This window comes from Halictus rubicundus, chromosome 9 (genome assembly GCF_050948215.1).
Source record: "Halictus rubicundus isolate RS-2024b chromosome 9, iyHalRubi1_principal, whole genome shotgun sequence".
Lineage (NCBI taxonomy): Eukaryota > Metazoa > Arthropoda > Insecta > Hymenoptera > Halictidae > Halictus > Halictus rubicundus.
In genome coordinates this window covers 16,222,165-16,237,817 of record NC_135157.1, presented here as the reverse complement: position 1 = coordinate 16,237,817, position 15,653 = coordinate 16,222,165, and the positions used below count along the sequence as shown (strand labels likewise).

At 45.1% G+C, this 15,653-nt stretch overlaps 2 protein-coding genes across 5 annotated transcripts; both read right to left on the bottom strand.

The window, feature by feature from the left end:
- Positions 1 to 91: 91 nt before the first annotated feature.
- Positions 92 to 6,732, bottom strand: LOC143357527 (discoidin domain-containing receptor 2-like). Of its 2 annotated transcripts, none has more exons than XM_076794083.1 (15): positions 6,601 to 6,732; positions 5,759 to 5,946; positions 5,566 to 5,671; positions 5,179 to 5,404; positions 4,737 to 4,884; positions 4,330 to 4,643; positions 3,929 to 4,145; positions 3,087 to 3,857; positions 2,854 to 3,017; positions 2,569 to 2,739; positions 2,379 to 2,494; positions 2,141 to 2,320; positions 1,974 to 2,066; positions 1,760 to 1,901; positions 92 to 1,700 (listed from the first exon to the last, which is right to left on the bottom strand). In XM_076794083.1, the coding sequence occupies exons 2-15, from the start codon at positions 5,847 to 5,849 to the stop codon at positions 1,362 to 1,364; spliced, it is 3,078 nt and encodes a 1,025-aa protein (XP_076650198.1). In that variant the 5' UTR covers positions 5,850 to 5,946; positions 6,601 to 6,732; the 3' UTR covers positions 92 to 1,361. The 2 variants fall into 2 exon arrangements, with proteins under 2 accessions (XP_076650198.1, XP_076650199.1); XM_076794084.1 differs by having other exon boundaries at positions 1,974 to 2,060.
- Positions 6,733 to 7,331: 599 nt separating this feature from the next.
- On the bottom strand, positions 7,332 to 9,865 carry LOC143357081 (exopolyphosphatase PRUNE1-like). Of its 3 annotated transcripts, none has more exons than XM_076793284.1 (6): positions 9,644 to 9,865; positions 8,963 to 9,207; positions 8,630 to 8,904; positions 8,305 to 8,567; positions 7,759 to 7,977; positions 7,332 to 7,668 (listed from the first exon to the last, which is right to left on the bottom strand). In XM_076793284.1, exons 1-6 carry the CDS (start codon positions 9,683 to 9,685, stop codon positions 7,429 to 7,431), a joined length of 1,284 nt encoding a protein of 427 aa, XP_076649399.1. In that variant the 5' UTR covers positions 9,686 to 9,865; the 3' UTR covers positions 7,332 to 7,428. The 3 variants fall into 3 exon arrangements, with proteins under 3 accessions (XP_076649399.1, XP_076649400.1, XP_076649401.1); XM_076793285.1 differs by having other exon boundaries at positions 8,305 to 8,531; XM_076793286.1 differs by lacking the exon at positions 7,759 to 7,977.
- Positions 9,866 to 15,653: the final 5,788 nt, after the last annotated feature.

Below are 15,653 nucleotides of genomic sequence, written 5' to 3'. Positions count from 1 at the left end.
CGAGTGCGACTTGTATTACAAATTTCCATACTAATGATAACCGTAAATAGAAAGGATTGTTCGATAGAGAAGTGCGCGCGAACGCGCTGGACGACGCCACGGTTGATTATAGTATCGATCGTCGTGAAAAGCCGAGATCTTGCCGGTCGAGCCGATCGATAATTGCCGTTCGACGACATACAAAGTATACGGTGTCGCTCGGTCCATGAAACAACGTTCGCGAAATTGATTGTCTCGTTTCGTTTGCAGCGTAGCAACGCCAGTTGCGAATTCTCTAGATATAAAACGTCCAAGTGACCGAGCGCGCGCGTTTTCGCGGAAGTTTTCCATGTTCGTTCCAAGTCGAAACGAACGCTTAGTCTAGTCGAAAGCTTAAAAACGTAATAGGAAACATTGATTCTTCCGCGAAACCGAGAACAACTTCCTCCTCGCGCCGAGGCCTCTCGAGAGCCCGCGCAATCTTACTCTACTTACACGATAGTCGTATATCATAAGTGCAACGCTGATACCGTATGCCGATACCGGAAACATTCGAGGTGCTAGGCTGTTCGACCGGAGCCGCCGACAAAAATATTGGCCACCCGAGCACTTTTGCAGAAGGGTTTTTTGCCACGTGTACGAGCACCGTGTGTATGCGAGGTAATGTTGCGACAAAAACTTCGTGCGGCGACGGATTTACGATTTCTGATATGATCTATCGGTAATTTTCATTTAAACAGGCGGCGTTAATTACCTTCAGCACCGTACTTCGATTTCCGCTGCACGTCTCCGAGAAAATGTTCGATCTTCGAGGTTGCTATTAGTATACCGGTAAATCTGAGTGACCAGCACGCGCTGCCGTATTCTATCTACGTTGCGACAGTTATGCGCGGTATTGCGTGAAAACGAGAAGCGTCAGTTCGCGAACCAATCGGTTTGCCGGCGATATTTCCGATATTTTCGACATTTTCGAAATCCCTTCATTTGCATCCCTCGGTTGCGGTCACCTCGCGCGACATACAATTTACATGTATTTCCATATATTCGTACGTACACGCATATATACGTAAAGACCAGAGTCCATAGTAAATCTAGTTGAGCATTACGAGTCGATGGCCAGAACGTCCTGGAGCGACGCATCGATTTGTACGAGAATCTCGCGAAAGTGTGAAATTTGCGTTACCGAACGGGAAGAGGAGCGACGGTTCCGCGCAGAGACACAGATAGGAAGACAGTGGGAGAGAGAGACAGCGAGAGTGAGAGAAAGAGAGGAGACTGGACGAGCATAAAAAAGATAAATTTACATACACGAAACAGGATGCATCTTAGCTGATTGTAACCGATTTGGTCCGTGCGAGTCGCGAACGAGTACCTCGCGCCTTTCAGACGTGCGCGAGTTTCTCGAGATAACGATTCATTTCTTCGAAGGTAGGCCTGTCCTCGGGCCGTTTGCTCCAACATTCCTGCATGATAGAATAGAGATCGTCGGAGCAGCCGCTAGGTCTCGGCAGAACTCGCGGTTGATGTTTCTCGTCGGCGTTTTTGAGACCGTTCCCGTTTCCGGTTACGTTTTCGTTCTCGTTTGCGTTGTACCAACGGTTGCAATTCTCGAAAACTTGTTCCGCCGTTAAGTCCGAGTACGGAATCTCTTTACAGTTCGTGAAAATCTCCCAAACAGTCACGGCGAACGACCAAACGTCCGCTCGGCAGTTCCGCGCGCTCTGAAGATGAAAAACAGCGGTGAACTGAAGACGAAAATCGAGAAACGAACGTTCCTTACCAGTATGACGGCGTCCCACGCCATCCAACGCAGGGGAATTTTACCGTTGTACGCGTCCATGTAATAATGATGGTCGTATTTGCTGCAGTACATCGCATGATCGGACACCTTTATCGTCAGATTTTGTCCAACGATGCAGTTCCTGAAACGCGGTAAACTTTCGCGTTTATCGGGGACGATGATTTACGGTCGGCTATTCAAAGTTTCGTTTTACCTGGCCGCCAAGTCGCAATGCGGAATCTTCACCGACTCGAGATACTTCATGCCCGACGCGATTTGCCGGGCGAAGTTTAAGCGATCGCTATAGCTGAAAACGGAAAGACGGTTATAGTCGAATCGGATCGATCGTTCCCCGGCATTCGTCGCGGTAGATCGATTAACCTGAGAATCGTTTGCTTCTCGGCGACGGTCCCTCGGCTTTCGAGAAACGCAGGCAGATCCCCTAACTCGCCGTACTCGAACACAGCTCCGAACGGTTCTTCCTCGACCAACGCGATCATCCTCGCCACGTGTGGATCTCTGAGCGTCGCCAGAACGCGCATGTCCTTCGTAAAATCGATCCTGCGGAGTCGTACGCGACGTTATACCTGCCATAAATGGCGTAAATGACGAAGCGTACCTTAAGGAGTCAACGACGCCCCGCCAGAGGGACCGAACGATCACGGTTTGCCGATTTTGTCCTGATCCAGACCCCACGTCCGGGCTCGCGATCCCTTTCGCCTCGCACAAGTGAACCTAGCGCGAACGAGCGTGATTTATTAATTCCTTTCTGCAAACTACTCGCACAGCGATCGAAAATCAATGTTTACCAAGCCAAAGTTCCCTTCGCCGAGCATATCAAGAATCCGCAGCCTATGTCTAGAAATGCGCCGGATGTTGCGCGTGTCCAGTGTCCGAGGTACAATCGCCTTGCCAGCCTTCTCTCGGATGTGTAACGGCGTGAACGGGCTCACGGTCGACGACAGCTCTCGCCTTTTGATCTACAAATGTGTCGATATTACACGGTAATTCGAAAGTAAACGTGACTACGATATTATACCGTATACTATAGTTATCGCGCGTACGCTTCGATGCCACTCTCGCCAGCGTCTTACCGTCAAGATGTCCGTAGCAGCGTAGTATCCTTCGTGCACCTTTCGAGTCGATTTTCCCGAGATTGATTGATAGATTGGCTTCTTGGTCTCGGCCACCGTTGGAACCGAGAGCGCGAATTCCGTCGATTTGTTCCTCGCGAAGTTCGAAATCTTGCATTTGAATTCTGCAAGAGGATTCGACGATATAAATTGTAAAACGACGGGACGAGGATGAAGTCCTAGTCGGGACTCACCGGGACAGGATTCTGGTGGGCGCGTGGAAGCGTTCGCCTCCGCGAGAATGAGATCTTGATCGGAAAGCAGCTGGCAAGTTTTCTCGTACAAGGCTGAGGTACGATGACTCTGATTGACGTGCGAGTTGGCTCGCGAACGAACCGGCTGGTGATCCGCCTGGGTGTCGCTCGAGTCGGTCTCGACGAGCGCTTTATTCGCGATGGCGGTAGCGTTCACCGTGGTTGTTGTCGCTGCTGTTGTCGTCGTTGTTGCCGATGCTGATAAGGTGGAGGTGGGACTTGCGGCTGTCGCGATGGTCGCGTTGGCAGAGTCGACGGTGGCGGCGGAAGAGGTAGCCATGGTAATGATAATCGGTTTGCGGATCAGAGACAGTCCGTTTACGATCGAGCTGTGGAGTTTAACGTCCTTCGGGTTGATGGCGATACCGGGAGCGGACGAGTCGCAGAGAAGAGCCGTGTGCTTCTGCAAGAGCGCGATCTTGTTACGGCCCCTTTGCTTGATCAGGAAAGCTGTGCAAGTCAGAAAGAGAACGATCACGGTCAGCAGACCGCTGACCAGGCCGACGTAAGTTTGCAAGCTTCCCACGGGGAAAGCGTCCATGGTCGCATCATCGTCCTTCAGGATCTTGTAAATGTCCGTCTCGTTCAAGCCGGACATCGTACTCTCCAGCTCGGACACCTTCCTCCACAATTCGCTTTGATTCCGGTCCTCGCCGAACGCCCGATCGACAGGCACATAAGTGCCGATCGAACGGTTCTCGATACCTGCGACTATCGTAACAACGAAACCGTGTTAATTCGAGAGAACGGGATCAACACGAAACAGCGTTGTATCATCGTACCCGTGTGGAACGTGATCTCGCTGAGCAGCAACCATTTCCCGGCAAAGCTGACTTCCAATTTCACGAATCTTCCGATCTTGGATCGCAACGGGATCGAAGTTGTGAAAACGGTGCTGCCGCTGTCGCTGCCGTCGATCGGAATCGTCTCGGATATGTCTGGATTCGTTTGGTAGTCGTCGCCGTTGGTGGAGAACCAAACTTGCAGCCGCGAGAACATCTGCGAGAATCGTGCCGAGTTAGGAAGACCTGAATAATTTTGAATTCCTACACGACCGGACCTGCGATAAGTTTTCAGTCGTTCAGCTAATACAAACGGCGAACGATCATAGGTCTGAACGTATAGAAAATCACGTAGCACCGGTTCGAGAAGATGGGGACAAGGGCGGAGGAAAGGCGCGAACCTCGACTTCCAGTTCTGGTAAACGAGCCACGTGGATCGAGCAGTTCTCGAATTCCCGTGTCTCTTGAAACTCGAATAGGAATTGCACGGTGTCGCGATCGGACCATCCTACCCAGTTCGTGGCGGTCGCCGAGCCGGTCGAGGACAAAATTTCGGAAAGTTCGCCTAAAATTCCGTCCGTCAGCTGACCCAGGCCGTTGACCAGCAAGGAATCGGAGCCGAGTTCCGTGTCGCCGTCGTACGACGAGTCTTCAACGTTGCACCCGCCGGGTCCGTTTCTTGCTCCACGGGGCGCGATGTACCTGACAACGTATTCTGCGAACGTGTATTGTATTAGATTCGATTAGATCAGATTCGATCCGATCGGTGTACGTCGGAAGAGCGTCGAAGGTCGCGTCGCGTACTTACGATCCCACAGGCATCCGTAAATCTCGACTCGCATGCAGACGGTCCGAGGATGCTGACTGTACGGCACGAATCTCACCCTGCTCGCAACGAACGGCAGGTCCAGCTTTTGTTTCTCCACGAGGTACGTGTTGCTGTTCCCTCGCAACACCTGAAACGATCAACGATTCGTTCGATGCCGCCTTCCGTACCCGCGAGTCTAGATTATTCGTGCAACAGTCACAGGAGACGTCTCGCTTTGCGCTCGAAACAAGAGACCAAACCAGACACCAGAGATCAACCCTGCCCCCCCCTCCCGCCCCCGTAACCCGAATCTAATAGTCCGATCTCCCCGGGACTCGGAAATCCGCCTCTGTCTGTTTGTTTGTTTGTCCGACGATCCGAACGATCGCAAAATCGAAGCAACGCGGACGACTCCCGCGGTCGATTTACCGACGACACGAACTCTGTCACCCTTCAAATTCTTGTAATGATGCCACTTGGTGTCACGCCAGTATTCGAGAAAGAACGCCTCCGCGTATTCTTGGCCTTGACCGTTGCCGAACCGTCCTTGAGTCTCGGTCCACGCGATCAGGTGGTTCCTCGTCAAATCGATCTCCAGATACTCTCGTATGGAGCTGCTGATCTGCGCCTTCGGGCACCATGCTCCGCCGTTCTTCTCTTGTCGTATTCTAGAATCAAGGTCACGAATCATTGCAACTAGTCCTAGCCTTCTCCTCTGTTCCGGTAATTTCTTTATAGACCAAGTTTCTCGCAGGTTCACGAAACGGACAACCGAACGTGCTGCTTTCCAGATTGTCCGTAGCTAATCTTTCGCCTAATCTTTCTTTACCTCGCGTTTTGAGGGCCCACAGATTTGCTCTCGTAGCTGGAGGAAGCTGTGATGGCATCGTCCGGAATTTTCCCCTCCTCCATGCCCAACGGAAGGATGCATTCACCTGGAATACGAGACACAGGTTGTTGTCCCTTCCTGTTTCACTATTCCATTCTATTCGATCGTTTCGAGACGAGCGGTGCTGGCTCACCGAATACGTTTCTCGTCGAGTCCTCCATGGGCGGCGAATAGCCAGCGGCCAGCATTGCCAAATAGACAACGGTTAACAACGTGCACCGCATTTTCACGTCGGATCCTGATACGCGCTTCGGTGGATTTACAGTTCATGATAGGTCGAGTAAATCGGTGTCGTCGTTCCTTGTCCTGAAACCGAGCAACCTGTTCTCGACCGATCAACACGCATCGTGTTCCTGTCCGGGGTAAAACAACGTCAGGAAGGATGTTTACACGGAGCGAGGAACGCGTTCACGCGAGAATCGAATCGTGCTCGACAGGACCGCAAAGATCGTGTTTACGCGGCTCGTTGTTCGGCCGTTAATTAGATTCGCCGACGGAAAATGAAGACAAAGATGGTTGGAGTTCGAGTTGTAGTTGGGGAATGCGCACGGGGTCGAGCTCTGCTATGCGTGCAACAAGTAAAGCACGATCAATACGAGCTGACCGTAGGAACACGAAAAGACCCTGACCATGCTCGTTTCGCGTCGCGTTTAGGTTCCACGTTTACAACGATTTCCTTCGTTTCCGATTCGGATCGTTGCTGTGCTAGATGCACCGTCCTGGATCGGCGCATTCTTATCATAATAAGTATTTTCTACGATCGATTCGAACAACGTGTCCCGGCACCTCCCATCTTCAACGTACGCGCTCCAAACGCGTTATTTTCACTTCGAAAAAACAACCATAGCGTCCCTGCGAGGAAGATTGGATCCGTAATTTAACGTTCCTTCTCGCGTCGACCATTGACAGGGCCCAGCCCAGCGGCCCAGACTCCGAACGTTCCAAGGATCTCCTCGCCAGCAGTGCCTTGCTTACCTTCTAAACACGACGGCTCCCATCGTCGGCACGTATGGACGAAGCGACAACTTTCGGTAGGCGCGACATCAACTTCATTGTAACTCGATTTGAGCCCGTGACGGAACAACCGGCGACTCTAAACGAATATTCGGCCCACCGGTTTGCACGACTGTTTCTCGGTTTTCGGGAATACGTATCGCATTCGCGTCGTCGAGACGAGACGCGCGGCTGACTAGGTGCACGCGCAACGCACCACGCGCAACCGGTAAAGCGCAACTCCGCGCTGTTAGGCTTTTCGCTGGTAGCTGTTGCAAGGGTTGGTCAGCATCCGCGACAATGATCGTGGTGGTGAAACGATTCGAGAGTACGAAGAGCGGGACAACGCGCGGAGGAGCAGCTGTTATGCGAAACATTATAACAACTTTCAATCTATTCGTTTCGATAGAGGCTGCCGCGATAGATGAAAGAACATAAGAGATAATTGGTGGTTCGCATCCTTTCATTCGAGAAAAGTTCTCGATCTAGACGAGCTGGGAACTACAGCTTCTCGTAGTTTCGAAAATATCCTAGTCTGGTAATTGCACGTTCCCACGCGATACAATCTTACCGCTCGGATTGTATCAATTAAATTGTAGTTACGAGGCCTACTAACGATCCTAGCGACTCGTCGATTTCGCGTTAGGTTCGTTCGCGACATACCATAGTCCAAACAGAGATGAAATGCAGGGATAAAATCTTATAACTCTGAAACGAATATAATTACATGTTTGCTATTAGTTGAAAATTCACATTTTACAAAGAACACATTCGTTGACTTTTGTTCAATATATGATTATCGATAACACTTTAGGGCGATGAAGAACAATCAGACTTCTCTTCTACCCACTTTGGGCGGAACTGGTTATTGCTTTTAAAATCAGGCACATTCTCGATTATGTTCCGAACCATCGGCACTATATGCTTCCGTGTGACGGCTAGATTTGTTTGATCGGCTATCAAAATTTCCCACTTTCCATTGGCATCTACGAGCGTTTCTCCATTCCGTAACTCGAGAGACGGTTCAGCCAAATAAAACTGCATGCGCATCTGTCCGTAAAACGTTCGATTAATTATCCGATTATCCGACAAATTGAATTTCAACGAAACGTACGCAAAAGTTTCAGCTATTACACAGACCTCTTTAAAGATCTCACTGGAACGTATCGAAGCATTGTCTGCCAAGTCGAAACGTCGATTATCAGAGTCGCAGGATAGCGAAAAAAGAGCAAATTCTCTTTTCATCTCGTCCGACCCGATTAACATTCCGCACAGAACGACTTTCCTGGTATTCCTGGCCACGGCGAAATTGCAAATGGCATCGAATGGTATTGGCCACGGTTCAGCGGCGATGAATTTCTAAATGTAATGCGACAGTACGATTTCTATTGGAGGCTGAATAAAAGAGAACCCCTTGAAAAGTAGAGGTTCAAATTTTGAACGTGTACGCTCCCCAATCCTTTGGATCCGCGGAATGCCCAAGCGCTGTGATTATTTGTTTTAAAAGGCTCGCCCATTATACTACGCTGTGCCGGTAAGCTAAGAGAAATGACATTGAAAAGGTAAACAATTTCTTTCGCCGAAAATCCAGCTCGCAATCATCATTGTTGTAAAAAAAAACCGTATTTACAAAATTCCAGCCAATTCGGAGGATGAAGGTTTTCGGACGTTTAGTCCGTAACTTACCCGAACTAATAAGGGCATTTGAACGATCGGCACCCCCTCGACCACTTTCAGGTCTTTAATCAACAGATCGTTGAGGCTCAATCCGCTGATATCGTTTCTCGCTTGGATAAGACGACTATACACAGTGTTTCGATCGTCGAATTGATAATCCTCGGAATCAGTGTGATTGATCGAATGTTCGAGTCGTTCCAACGTTTCAATGTCGACTGGAGTGGTGCGTTTGGTTTCTTCCGACAAGTTGAACGTGTCAATTAAGATCGGACCTGTTGGAGTTTCAATTGACGGAAGAGCGACAAAACTAGGTCTTTTGTAGCCATCGTTGTACCTCGCAAAAGATGCTCTATCCGGCAGTCCGAGTACGCCAAATGTGCATCTAGAAAACGTCTAGCCACCAGAGTCGCGCAGCTTCCCACAGTTTCTATGCAAACATCTCTATCGGGCCATGGCCAGTTTGTGTCTCGCGGTCGATGATCAATCACCCTGATTACAGAGTCTGTTAGAAAACTGTCCTCTTCTGGAAGGGCATGGTGATCGACGAGTACTACTTCTAAAGTTGTACCAGCAAATCTGTCCGTCAGTCCTTTCAAGTCTATTTCATCCCTAGAAACGAAAAGAACAGTCGATCACGGTATTCTCCTTGTGTTCGATCTCAACTTACCGAAACGTCAATAAATCTGGAGAGATTTTGTAATGTTTAAAAACATAGACCACTTCCGTTTTAATACAATACTCTCTTCGCGGTATATTCATCAATGGAATTATGGCTACTCTATTGAACTCGCACTCCTCCTTTGTGTCGAGATACTCCAAGTATCCCTGAACCAATGCGCATACCGCGGAATCCAAGTCACATGTGCCGTTACCCATCACAACACGGACTCTGTCATAGTCTTGTAAGTTCGACTAAAAAAATGTGTACACTTACAATACTGCCAATAACAATTATTAAGGAGCAAATAACATTTCAACGCTATTTATTATTTCTTATTTTCTAAAATGCATAAAATGAGTTGGTATATCCGCGCATGCATAACGAATGCTATTCTGTTTAATGTATTCCGAGCGCAGTCCGCGTGGAGGCGCGCAAGCGAACAATAACAATACACTCGCAGTACACGTGCATCTCGTGCGCTATACGTACACGTGCCGATATATGTAAATATGTAGTGACATAATGTACATGATTTAAGACGAACAATTTTGTCACGAATAACAAAACGAATTCACTTGCTTCGAAGACATATGTAACAACGAGTGTCTTTTCGCACTCCTTCCGATTATCAAGTTATATGAGACATCAACAATACATACGTAAATTTCAAGTTCGAACAAAACTTACCAAAGCCTCCTTGGATTGTTGAAGAAAGTTGTCCAAGTCCATATTCAATATGGTCAGCTTCGATATGGACGATAAATATACACTCTGCTTCGATCGCACTTTCAACACAGCGTTTATGATTAAAAATTAGCTAGTTAAAACACAGGTGGACTTTAACCTATTACCGTAACAGGTTACTGGGTGAAATGAACTGACACAAGTGACACCTTCACTCCGCTACACTTCTACCGCGTCTGCGCAGCGCCCAGTTGTACGCAGTGATCAGATATTGGCCAAGTTTTCTCGCGCATGCGCGCCCAAAACATATATCTATATTATGAGAAAAAGGTAGTGGGGCAGTGATATTGGCGGGAAAATACGGGAATAATCTCTTCCGTGACGAGATGAGTCCTACGAATTTTTGATAAGTCATTGTTAATATTTTATTATACAATGGCAGCTAATATTGGAGGAGCTACAAAGAGGCGTCGAGTTCGCTATTCTCAAAATCAAATCATAACAATTTTTAAAAATTTTTCAGGGTGATCAGAGTATTTTCTAATTTTACCCAGAATTGTCTTACTGAGGTTAAAATCGCCGCGCATGCGCGAGAAATCGGCCAATATCTCATCGCTGCGTCTGCGCAGTGCCCAGTGGTACGGTGTACAGTCGATCGCAAAAGTCTACGTACATCTAGTAAATTTCTAATGTCAAAGAAGAAATACGAATTTTGCACTATTTGCGTGCATCGATCACTTTGTTCGCTAGAATTGTATAGACAAACAACAATGTCTCTTACATTTCGTCGGTATTTTGGGTCATACGACACGGAACCCCAAAAGGTGACTGGTCTACCACTGTATATCACGTATATGCTTCAGTTTTACAATTGTAATTTAGCGCCACTCCAAATGTGTTAATTGTAAGACCTTACCAGATACATACTCGTAACAGAGAGGAATGAGAGTGCTCACGCCCGGGTTTTCGGCGTTCCCGATATAGTGCTGACATCTGCTCAGCCTTAGCATGGCACAGAACCGGTCAGTCTTTCCTGGAACAGAACCGGTCAGTCTTTTAGCATGGCACAGAACCGGTCAGTCTTTCCTGGGACAGAACCGGTCAGTCTTTTAGCATAAAACTGAACGCACATTATTTTTTTAACCAGGATTAGAACGTACAGCTTAATTGTTGTACATGAAATATGTAACTAACATGTAAATCTTGTGTACAAAATCTCTAATTAATATAAATTAAGAATAATATTAATTGTAATGATACGTATTTTATTTTTTTTTCCAAGTTTGTAGTTGCAAACTTTAGTTGTAAAAAATGGAAAATCCGGAAAAATTCGAACAAATACAGATCTCACATCGAAGTTTAAAAGCGACCAAACTGAATATTAATTTAATAATGAGCTATTGTCATCAACACTATCTTAAATTTTTTCATATATATAGCTACTGTTATTATTAATTAAAAAAAAATTTCTTTCATGAATAAATATTTTTTCCACCTCAGCACCATAAGATTTTTACTAGATGACTTTAAAAACACATTAGAACTATTTTTAAATAATTTTACTCGAAAACATTCTAGTTTACTCTTTATTTCACCGTTCTACTAATTTTTTATGGGCTGCATTGCAGCTCTGTTTAACACCCCTTTACAACCCAATACCATGGTACCATCCATATTCAAGGAAGAACAATTTTTTGCGACGATCATTGAAAAAATAAAAGTGTTTCCTTCATTTCAGTCCTTTAGTGCGTTGGTGACGTAGCGCCCAGCACACCTACCTGTGTTCTGTGTCACATCTGGAGTTTTATGGTACGCTAACAATCCCTATTGAGTCGCAAGCCAGACCATACAAACGAATGCATCCACAACTTCCAGAGACCTGCCTCCAAAACTAATTAAAGGAAGGCTAGACATGCAGTGTGTACTAAACTCCTCAAAAGAAGTGGATTCCAGTCGCTCGTGTCATAAACCGCATTCGATACTTCATCGACAGGGTGATCTTACATATTTCTGTAACAGTTCCTGAACACATTATCATTCATCTGAAACTGCTTTGTACGACATTACACACGCCACATAATTTTTATTTTCTAATTTTATCAAAGTAGTATATATAACAGAATCATACAAGTGTCTACAATTACTTGAAATCCAAAATACAGAGCGTTTCTTCCTCTGCGACTGTAAAAAAAGGACTTTAAAAGAATGTTTAGATAACAGGTGGGCTGTCCTTCCAAAAGGCACCTGTGACCAGAGTTGGGCATTTTATCTATATCTTTTATTCGAAGGCTTCCAATATGTAAATCTTCGAATAACTTTTGCCGAGCGCCGAGCATCAAAGACTCAGCGAAGACAGACGACATACAATGTAAGCGGATGGAGAATCGCGCACGAATGAAAGTTTAAACTTTTAGATTTTTCAACATATCCTCAAAAAATTGTGACGAGCGAATGGAGGGGATTTTCCTGATGAAAATGAGATCAAATTCGAGTGTAATCGAACAAGTTTCACTGATACGTAATGGTACGATAAAAATTACAATCTCATTAAAGACAGTCCAAATGATGTCGTGTTTGCACTCATTTTGATCGGAACAAGCTCTACAACTCATTCGTCTTAACAATATTGTTCTAATTAAAAACATAAAAGCATAAATTGCCAATAATGCTGGATTCTCCATCTGCTTACATTGTAGGTTGTTGGTCGGTCGTTGGTCTTTGAAGTTCCGAGCTCGTAGAGTCGCGAGATATCGGTGTGAAACAACTGCCAATCCAATTGCAAAACTTCTTTATTTCTCATTATTTTTTTATGGGACTTGCGCCAACTAATTCGTGGCATTCTTCTGATTAAAATGACACTAAACACGGTACAAATTGGACTGTATTTAGCATTTTTATCCGTAGATTTATTCGAAGGCTTCGAATAAATCTTCGGATAACTTTTGCCAGCTCGACGAATAAACGGCGACGACGGCCGACGAGGACCGACGAGCGCCGAACGTCGAAGACCCAGCGACGACAGACGACATACAATGTAAGCGGATGGAGAATCGCGCACGAATGAAAGTTTAAACTCTTAGATTTTTTAACATATCGTCATAAAATTGTGACGAGCGAATGGAGGGGATTTTCCTGATGAAAATGAGGTCAAATTCGAGTGTAATCGAACAAGTTTCACTAATATGTAATGTTACGATAAGAATTACAATCTCATTAAACACAGTCCAAATGATGTTGTGTTTGGACTCATTTCGATCGGAACAAGCTCTACAACTCGTTCGTCTTAACAATATTGTTCTGATTAAAAACATACAAGCATAAATTGCCAATAATGCACGATTCTCCATCCGCTTACATTGTGTGCCGTTTGGCAGTCGCTGGGTCTTAGACATTCGGCGCTCGTCGGTCCTCGTCGGCCGTCGTCGCCGTTTATTCGTCGAGCTGGCAAAAGTTATAGCAAAAATTATCGAAGCCTTCGAATAAATCTACGGATAAAAATGCTAAATACAGTCCAATTTGTACCGTGTTTAGTGTCATTTTAATCAGAAGAATGCCACGAATTAGTTGGCGCAAGTCCCATAAAAATATCATGAAAAACAATGAAGTTTTGCAATTGGATTGGTAGTTGTTTCACACCGATATCTCGCGACTCTGCGAGCTCGGAACTTCAAAGACCAGCGACCGACCAACGGCCTACAATGTAAGCAGATGGGGAATCGAGCATTACTGGCAATTTATGCTTGTATGTTTTTAATCAGAACAATATTGTTAAGACGAATGAGTTGTAGAGCTTGTTCCGATCGAAATGAGTCCAAACACGACATCATTTGGACTGTCTTTAATGAGATTGTATTTTTTATCGTAAAATTAGGTATCAGTGAAACTTGTTCGATTACACTCGAATTTGACCTCATTTTCATCAGGAAAATCCCCTCCATTCGCTCGTCACAATTTCATGAGGATATATTGAAAAATCTAAAAGTTTAAACTTTCATACGTGCGCGATTCTCCATTCGCTTACATTGTATGTCGTCCGTCGTTGCTGGGTCTTTGAAGCTCGGCGCTCGGCAAAAGTTATTCCAAGATTTATTCGAAGCCTTCGAATAAAAGATACAGATAAAAGATGAAAAAATTATTCGAAGTTCGAATAAATCCGCTTCGAATAGAAAAAATTATCTTTATTCGTCGGATAAATTCTCGACGAATAAAATTATTTATCCGATACTCGTCCAATAAAGATGCTTTTTTTTATTCGAACCTTCAAATAACAAATAAAGATAAAGTATCTTTTATTCAAATTTTCATTTAAATAATTTTTTATCCCAAATAATGCCCATCTCTGCGAGGGCCGTTAGCACCGTGAAAGATTTACTTAATATTTAATTGAATTTAATAATTACAAAGAGGGTATCATGAACAAAGTGCATGCACTTGGAACTGTTACAGAAATATGTAAGATCACCCTTTCGATGAAGTATCGAATGAGGTTTATAACACGAGCGACTGGAATCCGCCTCTTTTGAGGAGTATAGTACACACTGCATGTCTAGCCTTCCTTTAATTAGTTTTGGAGGCAGGTCTCTGGAAGTTGTGGATGCATTCGCTTGTACGGTCTGGCTTGCGAGTCAATAGCAATTGTTAGCGTACCATAAAACTCCAGATGTTACACAGAACACAGGTAGGTGTGCTGGGCGCTACGTCACCAACGCACTAAAGGACTGAAATGAAGGAAACACTTTTGTTTTTTCAATGGTCGTCGCAAAAAATTGTTCTTCCTTGAATATGGATGGTACCATGGTATTGAGTTGTAAAGGAGTGTTAAACAGAGCTGCAATGCAGCCCATAAAAAATTAGTAGAACGGTGAAATAAAGAGTAAACTAGAATGTTTTCGAGTAAAATTATTTAAAAATAGTTCTAATGTGTTTTTAAAGTCATCTAGTAAAAATCTTATGGTGCTGAGGTGGAAAAATATTTATTCGTGAAAGAAAAATTTTTTAAATTAATAATAACAGTAGCTAAATATATGAAAAAATTTAAGACAGTGTTGATGACAATAGCTCATTATTAAATTAATATTCAGGTTGGTCGCTTTTAAACTTCGATATGAGATCTTTATTTGTTCGAATTTTTCCGGATTTTCCATTTTTTACAACTAAAGTTTGCAACTACAAACTTGGAAAAAAAAATAAAATACGTATCATTACAATTAATATTAGAGATTTTGTACACAAGATTTACATGTTAGTTACATATTTCATATAAAACAATTAAGCTGTACGTTCTGATCCTGGTTAAAAAAATAATGTGCGTTCAGTTTTATGCTAAAAGACTGACCGGTTCTGTGCCATGCTAAAAGACTGACCGGTTCTGTTCCAGGAAAGACTGACCGGTTCTGTGCCATGCTAAAGCGGCGATGTCACGAAAGTGGGAACGCCGAAACCCCGGGCGTGAGCACTCTCATTCCTCTCTGCTCGTAACAGAAAGGAAATGAGAGTGCTCACGCCAGGGATTTTAGTGTCCCCGGTATAGTGCTGCCCCCTAGTCTAATTTTTAGCCTGGACCAGCACCTGCATCATCTTACCTGCATCATTAGCAGTGGATTCCAAATAATGTCGGAGTGGATGCTACTTCTACGTTAAAAGAAGCTCTTCTATGTAGGCTCTGATCCAGCCTAAAATATGACGCAGGTTCGAATACAGGCTAAAAAGATGATGCAGGTTCTGGTCCAGGCTAAAGAGTTGATGCAGGTTCTGCTCCAGGCTAAAAAGATGATGCAGGTTTTGTTCCAGGCTAAAAAAATGATGTAGAAACGTGGGGACACTAAAACCCCTAGCGTGAGCACTCTCATTTCCTCTCTGCTCGTAAACAGATAAACGTAAATTTTCACGACGAATTGCGCGCGTACCCCCCACCCGCCATCGTAGCGGCTACAGCGCTGACGTTACTCGCGAACGCTCGGTAACGCTCGACCTCGTCCGGGAGTGGTCGGCAGCGTTCGGAAGGGGACCGATA

Excerpts from the sequence above, each read along its gene's own strand:
- LOC143357527 (XM_076794083.1), bottom strand. The coding sequence starts at position 5,849 with ATGCGGTGCACGTTGTTAACCGTTGTCTATTTGGCAATGCTGGCCGCT. Across the intron at positions 5,405-5,565 it reads GTGGGCCCTCAAAACGCGAG|AATACGACAAGAGAAGAACG; the intron begins GTAAAGAAAGAT and ends CCTTGATTCTAG. Across the intron at positions 2,321-2,378 it reads GGCGTCGTTGACTCCTTAAG|GATCGATTTTACGAAGGACA; the intron begins GTACGCTTCGTC and ends ACGACTCCGCAG.
- LOC143357081 (XM_076793284.1), bottom strand. The coding sequence starts at position 9,685 with ATGGACTTGGACAACTTTCTTCAACAATCCAAGGAGGCTTTG. Across the intron at positions 7,978-8,304 it reads AAATGCCCTTATTAGTTCGG|AAATTCATCGCCGCTGAACC; the intron begins GTAAGTTACGGA and ends CATTACATTTAG. Across the intron at positions 7,669-7,758 it reads CCAGTGAGATCTTTAAAGAG|ATGCGCATGCAGTTTTATTT; the intron begins GTCTGTGTAATA and ends TTTTACGGACAG.